This window comes from Meleagris gallopavo, chromosome Z, assembly GCF_000146605.3.
Source record: "Meleagris gallopavo isolate NT-WF06-2002-E0010 breed Aviagen turkey brand Nicholas breeding stock chromosome Z, Turkey_5.1, whole genome shotgun sequence".
Lineage (NCBI taxonomy): Eukaryota > Metazoa > Chordata > Aves > Galliformes > Phasianidae > Meleagris > Meleagris gallopavo.
The window spans coordinates 14,961,410-14,972,569 of record NC_015041.2 but is presented as its reverse complement, the minus strand read 5'-3'; the positions used below and the strand labels follow the sequence as shown (position 1 = coordinate 14,972,569).

At 40.8% G+C, this 11,160-nt stretch overlaps 1 protein-coding gene across 1 annotated transcript in view; it reads left to right on the top strand.

Annotated features, from left to right (window-relative positions):
- Positions 1 to 11,160, top strand: part of ARL15 (ADP ribosylation factor like GTPase 15) — a 212,386-nt gene that overhangs the window by 25,106 nt on the left and 176,120 nt on the right. Inside the window, exon 4 of the mRNA XM_031557241.1 lies at positions 9,510 to 9,665. Coding sequence (XP_031413101.1) covers positions 9,510 to 9,665 — 156 coding nt within the window. The remainder of the gene's footprint in view (positions 1 to 9,509; positions 9,666 to 11,160) is intronic.

The following is an 11,160-nucleotide window of genomic DNA, read 5'->3' as shown; positions in this document are numbered from 1 at the left end:
GGAGTACTGCGTCCAGGCCTGGGGCCCCCAGTACAGGAAGGATGTAGAGCTCTTGGAGCAGGTCCAGAGGAAGGCCACTAAGATGATCAGAGGGCTGGAGCATCTCTACTATGAGGAAAGGTTGAGGGAACTGGGCTTGTTTAGCTTGGAGAAGAGAAGGCTCTGGGGAAACCTCATTGTGGCCTTACAGCACTGAAGGGAGCATATAAACAGGAGGGGAGAATGACTGTTCACGAGGGTGGATAGTGACAGGACAAGGGGGAATGATTTTAAACTGAGACAGGGGAGATTTAGGTTAGATATTAGGAGGAAGTTTTCCACACAGAGGGTGGTGACACACTGGAACAGGTTGCCCAAGGAGGTTGTGGATGCCCCATCCCTGGAGGCATTCAAGGCCAGGCTGGATGTGGCTCTGGGCAGCCTGCTCTGTTGGTTGGTGACCCTGCACATAGCAGGGGGTTGAAACTAGATGATCGTTGTGGTCCTTTTCTTTTCAATCCAGGCCATTCTATGATTCTTACCAATGACATTGAATTGAGCTCTAAGTAGAGTATGTGAGAGCATGCTTTTATATTTAAATCAGTTTTTAATCAATTTAGTTGTTCTAAAGGAGAAATCTGCACCTACTCAAAAATTAAATACTTTAAATTTTAATTTACAGACATCTGTAGCATGAACGCGTGCTGAATGCAATGCTTGCAGGTGCAGATAAGAGCCATGTGAACATGTCTACCTATGTGTGTAACTCAAAATATTTCAGGAATCTTAGCTTGACTTGCAAACTGAAAAATTATAAAGCTGTGACTATTCATGAAAACAGTCCGTCACTGGGTAAAGTTCAGTAGCCCTTTCTTTCTTTACGAAAAGGAGGAAGGGAGGCAAAATGCAGTAGTGATGTGGTTAGATAAATCAGTGCTCTTCCTTTATTTAAAACATTGACAGGCTGAGAGAGCTGGGGCTTTTCAGCCTGGAGAAGAGAAGGCTTTAAGGAGACCTTATAGCGGCCTTCCAGTACCTGAAGCGGACTGTGGGACTCTGTGGGAAAGCTGAGGAGGGACTTTTTATAAGGGCATGTAGTGCGACAGGACAAGGAGAAATGGTTTCAAACTGGAAGAGGGTAGATTTAGACTGGATATGAGGAAGAAACTCTGTACTGTGAGGGTGGTGAGACTGGGACAGGTTGCCCAGAGAGGTTGTGAGTGCCCCCTCACTGGATGCATTCAAGGCCAGGCTGGATGGGGCTTTGAGCAACCTGGTCTAGAGAGAGGTGTCCCTCCTATAGCAAGGGGTCAGAACTAGATGATTTTGAAGGTCCTTTCCAACCCAAATGATTCTATGATGCCATGATATCAACGGTCTTTTTCTATCTCCTCTAAAAATGCTATGGGAACAAAATACTTCCAGATCTCTCCTTAAAAACAAACCAGCCAAAACAAAGAAAAAAAAAAAACAAACAAACTAGACAACTTCCAAATCTCTCTGAATACCTGGTTCCAGCAATCACTGCAAAATTTGGGTCTCTTCTCTTAGATGAGTGGCAGGAAAGAGGAAAAATAATAATTTATGTAGAAATGGTAAGCCAGATGCTCCTGCACAATGTTCTTTAAAGCCAAAGAGATGTAATACTTCAGATATTACTTGCCCTTTAAAGAATGTTGTGTGCTTTCTCATCATAGTTAATTAAATTACGAGATATAATTCTGCAAGATAATTGTTGACTTGAGAACTAAACAGAATTTAAAGGATTAAATGTTTGTATGGATTCTTATAGTAAGCTTCTCTGAAGAAGGCATTACAACTCAGGTTTTAAAGATATGATCCACAAACAGAATTTCATATTCTTGCACATGTATAATTCATCACTTTGCAGCCACCATCAAACACTAAAAACTTCTATGGAAGTTTTTTTACTCTTACTGCTAAAACAGAATTCCTAAATGCCTATTCTTAAAAGCAATTGACTTCTGTGAAGCTGCAATCTACATATACTTACTCAGTCCCATATAGCATTTTCTACTCAATCCTGAAGATTCTGTCCTAGAAGATGAAAAAGATACAGAACTCACTTGCCATTTGACAGACATCTCTGTTTGTAACCTTGGCCTGCTTTAACCTAGTTAGCCATCACTCTCTGCATACAATCCAGTGCAGATAACAGAAAATTTTTCAGTATCTCTGTGACTGGCAGAGACTGGTGACAGAATACATGAAAGTCAGTATGGTTACATTTGATTTCTTCTTGTTCAGCAGTATCTATAGATAAGGTCATATGCACTTTTGATCTGCCTGGAGTGGATGGAGGGATATAGAGTGGCCTGGTTTAGCTGCTAGAATGTAGTTTGAGTGCACCTTAATCTACTTAACACAAGATCAGCCAATTTAGCATAAAGTAACATCTCAGACAGTTGTCTCTTTCCAAGGAAGCAAGTGAGATTCTTTGTGTGTTCTGTTCCATTGACACTGATATATGAATGGCACTCTTCATAAAAAAACTCATAAATAGGACTCCTCAAGCTCAGTGGAAATGTATCTAAGTGAATTTTTAGACATAAGGCTTGTACGCAGATGCTATAACTGATGGTGACAAAGTCAAAGATGAGATAGATTGGGAAATGCTCAAGCTTTAATCCTGCCTGATTTATCTTCTGCATTTTATGTGTGTTTTGGTGTAGTTTTCAATCACTTATATTGCTTTGTTTTCTCTCTTCCTTTTCCCCATGGGACCCATGAGTCATTCATTACACAGGATGGGTGGTGGTAATTTAATTAACTTCTGTTTACTGTGTTTTTCTCCACAATTGCTAGATGTTAGGACTTTGTTTTTGAACACTTTTCTGAAAACAGAACAAAAAATTGGTCATATTGAGTGAGACCAAATATATATATTAATGAGCAACTTACTTTACAATAAGCATTAACAAATGTATATGGAGGAGTGAGGATAGGAAAAGCATGTTAGAAAAGCTAATGTTACCTGACCTTTGACAAGTTTCTAACCCCTTTAGTGCAGGCAATTTCAGAATTATGTGTGGTTTATATACTTACTGACATTAGTGGGTGTTAAGGATCTGAATGTATGTAGTTGCTTTGTAATTCATGCAGAATCCACAGCAGAAATTGGCAGTGAACTGGTGGTTCTTCAGGTGAATTACCAGTGATGTGTTATTTTTTTGGTTGTCATTTGCCTTTTTGCTGCCCACTCAGTTTCACAATGTCCTTCTGTGTATCTTTAGCCTGTACTGTCTTCAGTAACAAGGCGTTAACAGCTAATACTGAGCTACCTCACTGCTCATCTTTTTCACAACAGATCCTTTACAGATCCCTGAGAAATTTTGGAAGTGGTTTCCTAATTCCTGTAGGAATTAACCATTTATTTACTCTTACCTTCAGTTTCCCACTTCCATACAAGGCTTTTTCATTGTATGTCATGATCTCAGCCTTGAGAAAAAAAGATTGAGAGGTGATCTTATTAATGTTTATAAATATCTTAATTGTGGGGGTCAAAGGCACATGGCCAACCTCTTTTCAGTGGTCTTTGGAGGCAGGACAATGAGAAATGGCCATAAACTGGAGGATAGGAAGTTCAACACCAATATGTGAAGGTGCTGTGCGGCCTGCTGAACAGAGCCTGCTTTGGCAGGGGAGTTGGACTCGATGATGTCTGGAGGTCTCTCCTAACCCCTACAATTCTGTGATTCTGTGGTCGCTTAGTTGTGTTGTTTTCTTTTTTAAGTATTTGAGGAACTTTACAGAAAGTTTTCTGAAAATTCATCGGTTCTTCTACAGGTCTTATTGTGGCACTCATGATTATTATTATGTCTGAACATTTCACAAATGTTGAATTTTGTTTTGTCATGTCTGAGGTCATAACATTTCTTATGTTACAATGTGAATTATCTGAAGTCTAAATTTTGTAGTAACTTTTTTGTTTTAACAGAATTCTTTTTTTTCCCCCTCAGAATTTAGAGCATCAAATGCCATTCTTTCACTCGGTGGATCTGTAATGTTCGGTGTAGCAATGCATAGTTGAGAGAAAAACTACAATCCAGAGTAACATGTTAAGTATCAAAAATAGCATCTCTTTTAAGTGTGTGTTACAACAGAGCCACTCTGTGGCAGCTGCAGTGTCAGAACTGGATTTATGAACCCAGCATTCTTCTTTTAGTGATGAGAAAATCATAGAATAATAGAATGGCCTGGGTTGAAAAGAAAAGGACCACAACGATCATCTAATTTCAACCCCCCAGCCACATCCAGCCTGGCCTTGAATGCCTCCAGGGATGGGGCATCCACAACCTCCTTGGGCAACCTGTTCCAGTGTGTCACCACCCTCTGTGTGGAAAACTTCCTCCTAATATCTAACCTAAATCTCCCCTGTCTCAGTTTAAAACCATTCCCCCTTGTCCTGTCACTATCCACCCTCGTGAACAGTCATTCTCCCCTCCTGTTTATATGCTCCCTTCAGTGCTGTAAGGCCACAATGAGGTTTCCCCAGAGCTTCTCTTCTCCAAGCTAAACAAGCCCAGTTCCCTCAACCTTTCCTCATAGTAGAGATGCTCCAGTCCTCTGATCATCTTAGTGGCCTTCCTCTGGACCTGCTCCAAGAGCTCCACGTCCTTTCTGTACTGGGGGCTCCAGGCCTGGATGCAGTACTGCAGTTGGGGCCTTCTGCCACAAATGATGTTGCAGAATCTACAGCTTTGTGTGACAGATGAATAAGCTATAATTTGCCCACATTAATCAAAGATCATTGCACTACTGTTGTCTTCAACGAGAAGAACAAGTTTATATCATTACCAGAGATTTTTGTCACTTCAAATGTAAAGTTAATGTTTCTGACACCGAAAGGTCTTCTGACACCATCCAGTATTGTATGTTGTGTGGAGAGTTCAACAAAGGCTGGAAATACATGCGTTGATCTAAGCAGTCAAATAGTTGAAATGCAGCACTGTGACAGCAAAGTGTTTTTAAATGTTGTACACTGACTGTGTTCTTTTGATTTGCTCAGGATTAGTGCACAAATGTGAACTATGCATTATGAATTATAAATACTCATCTTCTCATTCAAAAAAATTAAACTATGTTGACACTTCTGGAAAATGGAAAATAAAATAATATGTATAAAACAGGAAATAGCATGGCAAATTCTTTTTCCCACTGTACTAGTGAAGTGGAAAAACTGGGCTTAGGAAATAAGAGGCGTGGTACGTACATAGATTTTTTATTTTTTATTTTTAATCTGGAGTAGAACTGAGTTTGATCACTGTGTCCTGACATCCTGAAGTGATGCAAGCAATTAAATTAAGGCAGAACTTAATGTATATAATTGTCAGAAAATTAAAAAAAAAAAGACATACTAGAGAAATACTAGAGAAAGAGAATGGATAGGAGGAAGGAAGTGGGGAAATTTCTGTAATCCAGTAACATTTCCTTATGCATCTTCACTTATTGGCATTTCCTCAGCGGGCATCTGAAGAGATTTTAAAGATTTTTTAAGACTTCTATTAACATCATAAAATGTATTAACACTTACACTGTTCCAATATCATGTTATGTAAAGCTGTTGTACCACATATAGTGGGGAAGTTCACTGATATATTTTGAATACTTGAAAACTTTGCAGTAGCAAAGGAAATAGAAAAGCAAAAAAAATAGAGGAGATTAAGGGAAGAGAAAAAATGATGATTAAGTTCTAGAGAGCAGATGTGAGTAGACTAATTTATAAGAATGATCTCATATGTGTCTTCAGATACTTCTAATCTTTTTTTCACTTGTTTTCTTGGGTAATAATTTCTTCACTTGGCAAAAGAGAAGTTTTTGCCGAAGATGGCTTTTAAGGATCTTTCAGTGTAGTCCAAAAAACTGGCAGTATAACAGGAAAAAAAGAGAAGTGTTGACTTTGTGCAGCAATGAAGGAAAGACAGCCTTTTTGTTAGGTCTTAATATGTGGATTTGTTGCTGCGCTGTTTTTTTTTTCTTTTTTTTTCTGTATAGTCATTGGTTTAGCTGATCAGAATTTTAAGTTCGTGTAGATTCACGTAGATTACATCTAAGTACAGGACTGGAAGGTTAAACACTAAATCTTATTTCTTATTTCCTCCTATTCTCATTCTCCTGTAGCATTAATTTTTGCCCAGGCTTTAATGGATATCAGTCAAGTACTGTAGCTTGGCTTGGATGAAACTCAAGACTCACATTTGAAATCTTTGATAGTTTCTATTGTGGTTTGAATATATAGAGTCCAATAAGTGGCTGGAGTTTTCAACACTTACAGGTTGATGTTTATGCAGTCCCTTTCACTTGTTCTTTAAAATACAAGACTCCTTTAATTTACAGCTATCTCAGAATCCTACAAACCATTTCTCGAATCTCCATGCAGGTTGCTGGAGGGCTTGTTAGCTGACTACACTTTCAAGCTTTTCAAGGAGATTGAAGGATTAATGGTTCTTTCTTATGCCACTTCTTATCTAAAGTACTTCATATGCTACCAAGTTTTAATCAGTTTTCTTACACAGGAATCAAGCCCTCCATCTCTTCAGTTCAATATTGTGTTGCACAAGGACTACACGCTGCAGACCTCTTTAAAAGCAAACATCATTGTTCTGCTAATGAGTAGGGTGCTTTGAGGAAACTCTCACAGGCTTGTTAATTAAGAGCTGTGATTTACCACTTGCTGCTTTGGCAATTTCATTTTCTAATGCAGAGGCTCTGTTATCACTTCACATGCCAGCAACACATCTGCTTCCTGTTTTCTCTGATACAGATGAATACAGATCTTTTCATTTATACTCCACCTGTGTTAAAGGTTCTGTCATCTATTGATGACATTGATTTTTTTTTGATGATGACATTGGAATTGATTTTTTTTTCCCATATATTTAAGAGAAGGAATTTAGGTTTAGATAAAATATATATATATATTTTGTGCTCAGTACTGATATTGTTTTATTTGTGTTTTACTCTGCGTTCAAGTGGAACAGAGCTGAGCTCTGGAAGATGGGACTTGATCTAATTATTTTACCTTCCTGAAGAGTCATGCAATTCTCTTCATGTTCTGGTGAAAATAGGTAACAGGCTGCATGATGGTACTTAAAAAGGCCCTTGTTCTGCAGTTTCCAAGAATTGAAAATGGCAGCATGCAAGCTTCTGGATCCAAATTAATAAAGCATTCAATCTTTCCTGTGTTTTGTTTCCATGACGCTGGCTTTGCAGAAATATTTTCAACTTAGAATTTGGATTTGTTGTAGAATTCTTGCCATACAGAAGTGGCAGAAATAAGACTTCTGTAAATGAAACATTCGGGAGGAGCCCCCCAGATTTTCTGTTTTGTCTTGAAGCTGTACAGAGCTGTAGATTCAGTCAGTGGACAGTTAGAGGAAATCCTGTGGGTTTGTATTCTGACTTCATGCTAAATCACGCTAAAAGCTGAGTTAGCATGGAGGTCAGAATGTGCAGATCAGGGCTTTATGCAGTATACCCTGAAAATCTTCCATAGTAGAGACAATTCTCTGGTCATCCTGCAGTACTGCTACACTGTCCCTGTGGGGCAAAATATTCTCCTTTATCTGCTTTCTGAATGTATCTTGTTTCAAGAGGCAAGACCTCTTGCCTCTCATCCAGCCACCATATGCTGCTGTGGAGAGTGTTGCTTTAGGACCTGCCCATTGGTAAGAGAAGGCTGCTCTGAGGTTAGTTCCCCCAAACTCTACTTTTCTTGAGGCAGAATCAGCCCCATCCTTCAGCCTTCCCTTTCAGGATACATGCTCGAGCCCCTGACCTCAGCCTCCGCTAGGTTCTTTCTAGCTTAACAAAGTCTCCCCTGGACTAGGGAGCCCAAACCAGAAAACACAGTATCTAGATGTGATCTGGGAAGTGCTGAGTCCAGGAGGACTATCATGTACATCCGTCTCCTGGTTGTGCCCCTGCTCCTGCAGTGACAGATGCTGCTGCCAGCCCCCAAGGTGGCTCCTGCACAGCTCACTGTCCACAAGGTCCCTTCTTCTACTGGGCCCGCAGTGCCCAGACTGAACAACTACTAGGGCTCTGTATTCCTAGGGTCAGAACTTGGTGCTTGCCAAGGCTGAACTGCACGTTGCCCATTCGTCCAGCTTTCCCTGGTCCTGCTGCACTTGAGCATACTGGTGGGTCCACCCAGTTTGGTCTCACCTGCAGACTTCATGAGAGGCTCCTTCTACGTCATTGATATTAGCAGGCCGGGCCATTGGTGGGATCTCTGTGGCATTCCACATGGTCACTAGGGTAACAGATAGACTACAGCCTATTAACTGCTGCTTCTGAGCCCAGTCATGCAACTGGATTTTATTTGTGTTGGCTGCTTATCTGGACTGTAATGTTATTCCTGTTATAGAGGTCTTGCTCTGTGATTTTCCCCGGGAGCAGAATTGGACTCAGTCAGCTTGTAGTTCTGTGGACAGTCCTGCTGGCTTCTTTTGTGAAGTCAACATGACATTTAGATTTTTCCACTTGTTGGGTCCCCCTACCGTCTCTTCACTCAGCTCAGTCAAATCAGCCAGCCCCACTGTTGTGTGCAGCCCTCCTGGTCCTGGTGGCTCCTGTGGTTGAGCTTCCTCATGTAACCCTTGTCTTTGTTCTCACATGCTGCTGGGATTTCTCCCCGTATATGGTTTGTAGGTCGTTGTTTTGGTACAGTAGTGAGCACAGGCGTTATTTGGAATGGGAAAGGATTAAGTTTCTTAAACTTTCAAGGCAGCAGGAGAATCTAGAGCTCACAAGAGATGCAGACTTTGAGGGACTTCTAAAATGCCAGCATTTCAGGTTTATTTTCTTACCACTTCTTATATCTTGTTACAATCTTCAAATTAAATAACGTTCCTGAAATTCTAGAACAGTAAATAAGACTATGGTGTGTAGCAGGTACAGATACTTGGGGTACCTTATCGCTGAGTTTAAGCAAGTGAAAGCAAAGATAGTTATTGTTTTATCTAGGCTTGTACTTTCTGGGAAGAAATTTGTTACTTATGCTAAATTTGTTGTCCAACACTGACAGATAAGGCCAAAGTATTTGGTCAGTAATTTTTAGAATTGCAGAAGCCAGATTAATGAAAATTGTCTGTGTTGTTTTTGTCTTAGTGGAGTGCAAAGTGTATGCTTGTCTTGAATCACCAGGACATCCCGCTAGGTTAAATGATCTTCATTAATTGGTTTTGGGAGTGCCTGTTATGGATGTGATTTTTGATTGCAGTTGTATGAGGAAACAACAGCGTTAAAAATTACTTCAGAACTTATGTAGCAAACTTTTATTTTGTAAGTTAACAAATTGTACACAGGCAATCACAGAAGTATAGGCAGTATTCAGCAAGCAAGTCTCCTACACATGCTTTGTAAAGACTGGCTCTGTCTCCTACAATGCCAGTTGCTCATCATTAGCAGAGCACTGAGATTCATTTGTTCTCATGAAGTTTTTAAGTCTGCAAAAATCGAAGACTTTTTCGTTTGAGCCTGAAATCCCACAGTCCTATGCTTTCTAGTGGGAAAGTCTGTACGAAATATTTGTCGTTCCGGCGGTACAGATTCCGGCAGGCTCGGCCTCCCGGCTGTGTCTGTGCTGCCAGAGCTGCGCGCGGAGCCGTTCAGCTGAGCGCCACGAGGGGGCGCCATAGCCCGCTGCTGGCAGCGGAGCGCCGGTACGAGGCGTCGCTTCGGGCGAGCTGCGGCTGGTGAGCGCTTCCCGCCAGTTACTGGTGCCGTTAGCGCGCTGTTTAAAATCTTAGGATGAGGACGGAGAGCCTCTTTGGTTCGTAAATGCAGTTCGCTGTCATATTCACCACGTTATTCATTTACCGTAACACCTCTGTTATACACGTGTAAAATGTGATTGTGTCTAGAGCTCAGCTACAGCTCTGCTGCTGTGGCTGGGCAGTGATTTGTGTTCTGGCGTATGAAGCGTTGTTAGGATATCACTGCTTGCAGGCTTTGTCTTAACAGTGGGAGCTCTCATTCCTGCTTGAGGTGTCCAGGTTTTAGATGCCTTTCATTGAGGAGCTTGTGACGGTGGGAGTCTGAGGGGGAGGAGATCAGAGGAGGGTGCAGGTTTAGGAAGCTGAACTTAGGATTTTTGAAGCTGGAGGGAAGGAGAGTACTGCCCATTTATTTATTTGTTTGTTTTTCATATTTTCCTTCAAATTGTATTGCCTTCAGCATGGTAAAGGGTAAACTGATGATAAAGTGGCTTGTGAGCAACCAGATCAATCTGTGAAAGATTATATGGTTTGATGTAGAGGAAACTGGAATGCACAAGGAATGAAGTCCAGAAGCAAAACTGTTTTTAGGTTACAGGTAGCAGTGATGGCCAACAGCCATATGCAGAGAAGAGCACAGAAGCTGAGGGCAGCTGACTGGTAATCAGAATTGCAGAAAGCAGGAGCTAATTTGGAACAGTTCAGCTGGGATGCTTGAAATGATTTAGTGCAGCACCTCGTGGGAATTTGGTAGTGTTTGAACAGGTTCTAAGTGTATGGGTGCCTTGGCCAAGTATCTGAGAGATGTTGTAATGAGAAATTTACCATTCATAGCTAGTATGGCAGAGAGATAAAGGAACTAGGAATAGGAGAGTCTTTCTACATCTGCTTTACAAAATTTTAGTCATTTGTCATGTGGCAAGCTTTGTGAGAGCCATCCCTCTACTGTGCTGTTGCTTGCAGTACCTTACAGCAGTCTTCCCTACAGGCAAAAGTGGAGAGAAAAAGGAGGAAGGAGAGTGCTAGGGAGTGTCTGCTGTTCCTCCCACAGTAATTCATTTTCTGTTGCCTTGCAAATCTATACAGCTGCTAAGCTCTGTACGGTTTGTCCTGTTTTTATTGTTTGTTTTTTTCTTAATTTCATTTTTATAGGAGCAAATTGCTGATGTCATGCAGATAATGCAAAGTACAACTGTTACTTCTTGTAGCTCTTGTGTAGATGATAAGAACATAGTAACTGTCATACTTTGAACTTGTGGTCCAGCTGGGAACATTGCCTCCAACACTGAGTAAAAAACAAACTGAAAACCAACTCCTGTAGTGATCACATGTGGAATAATCTGCCTGTTGATGAGGATTTTGTGTAATATATAATGGTAGAAATTACACAGAATCACAGAATCACAGAATTGTAGGGGTTGTAAGGGACCTCTAGAGATCA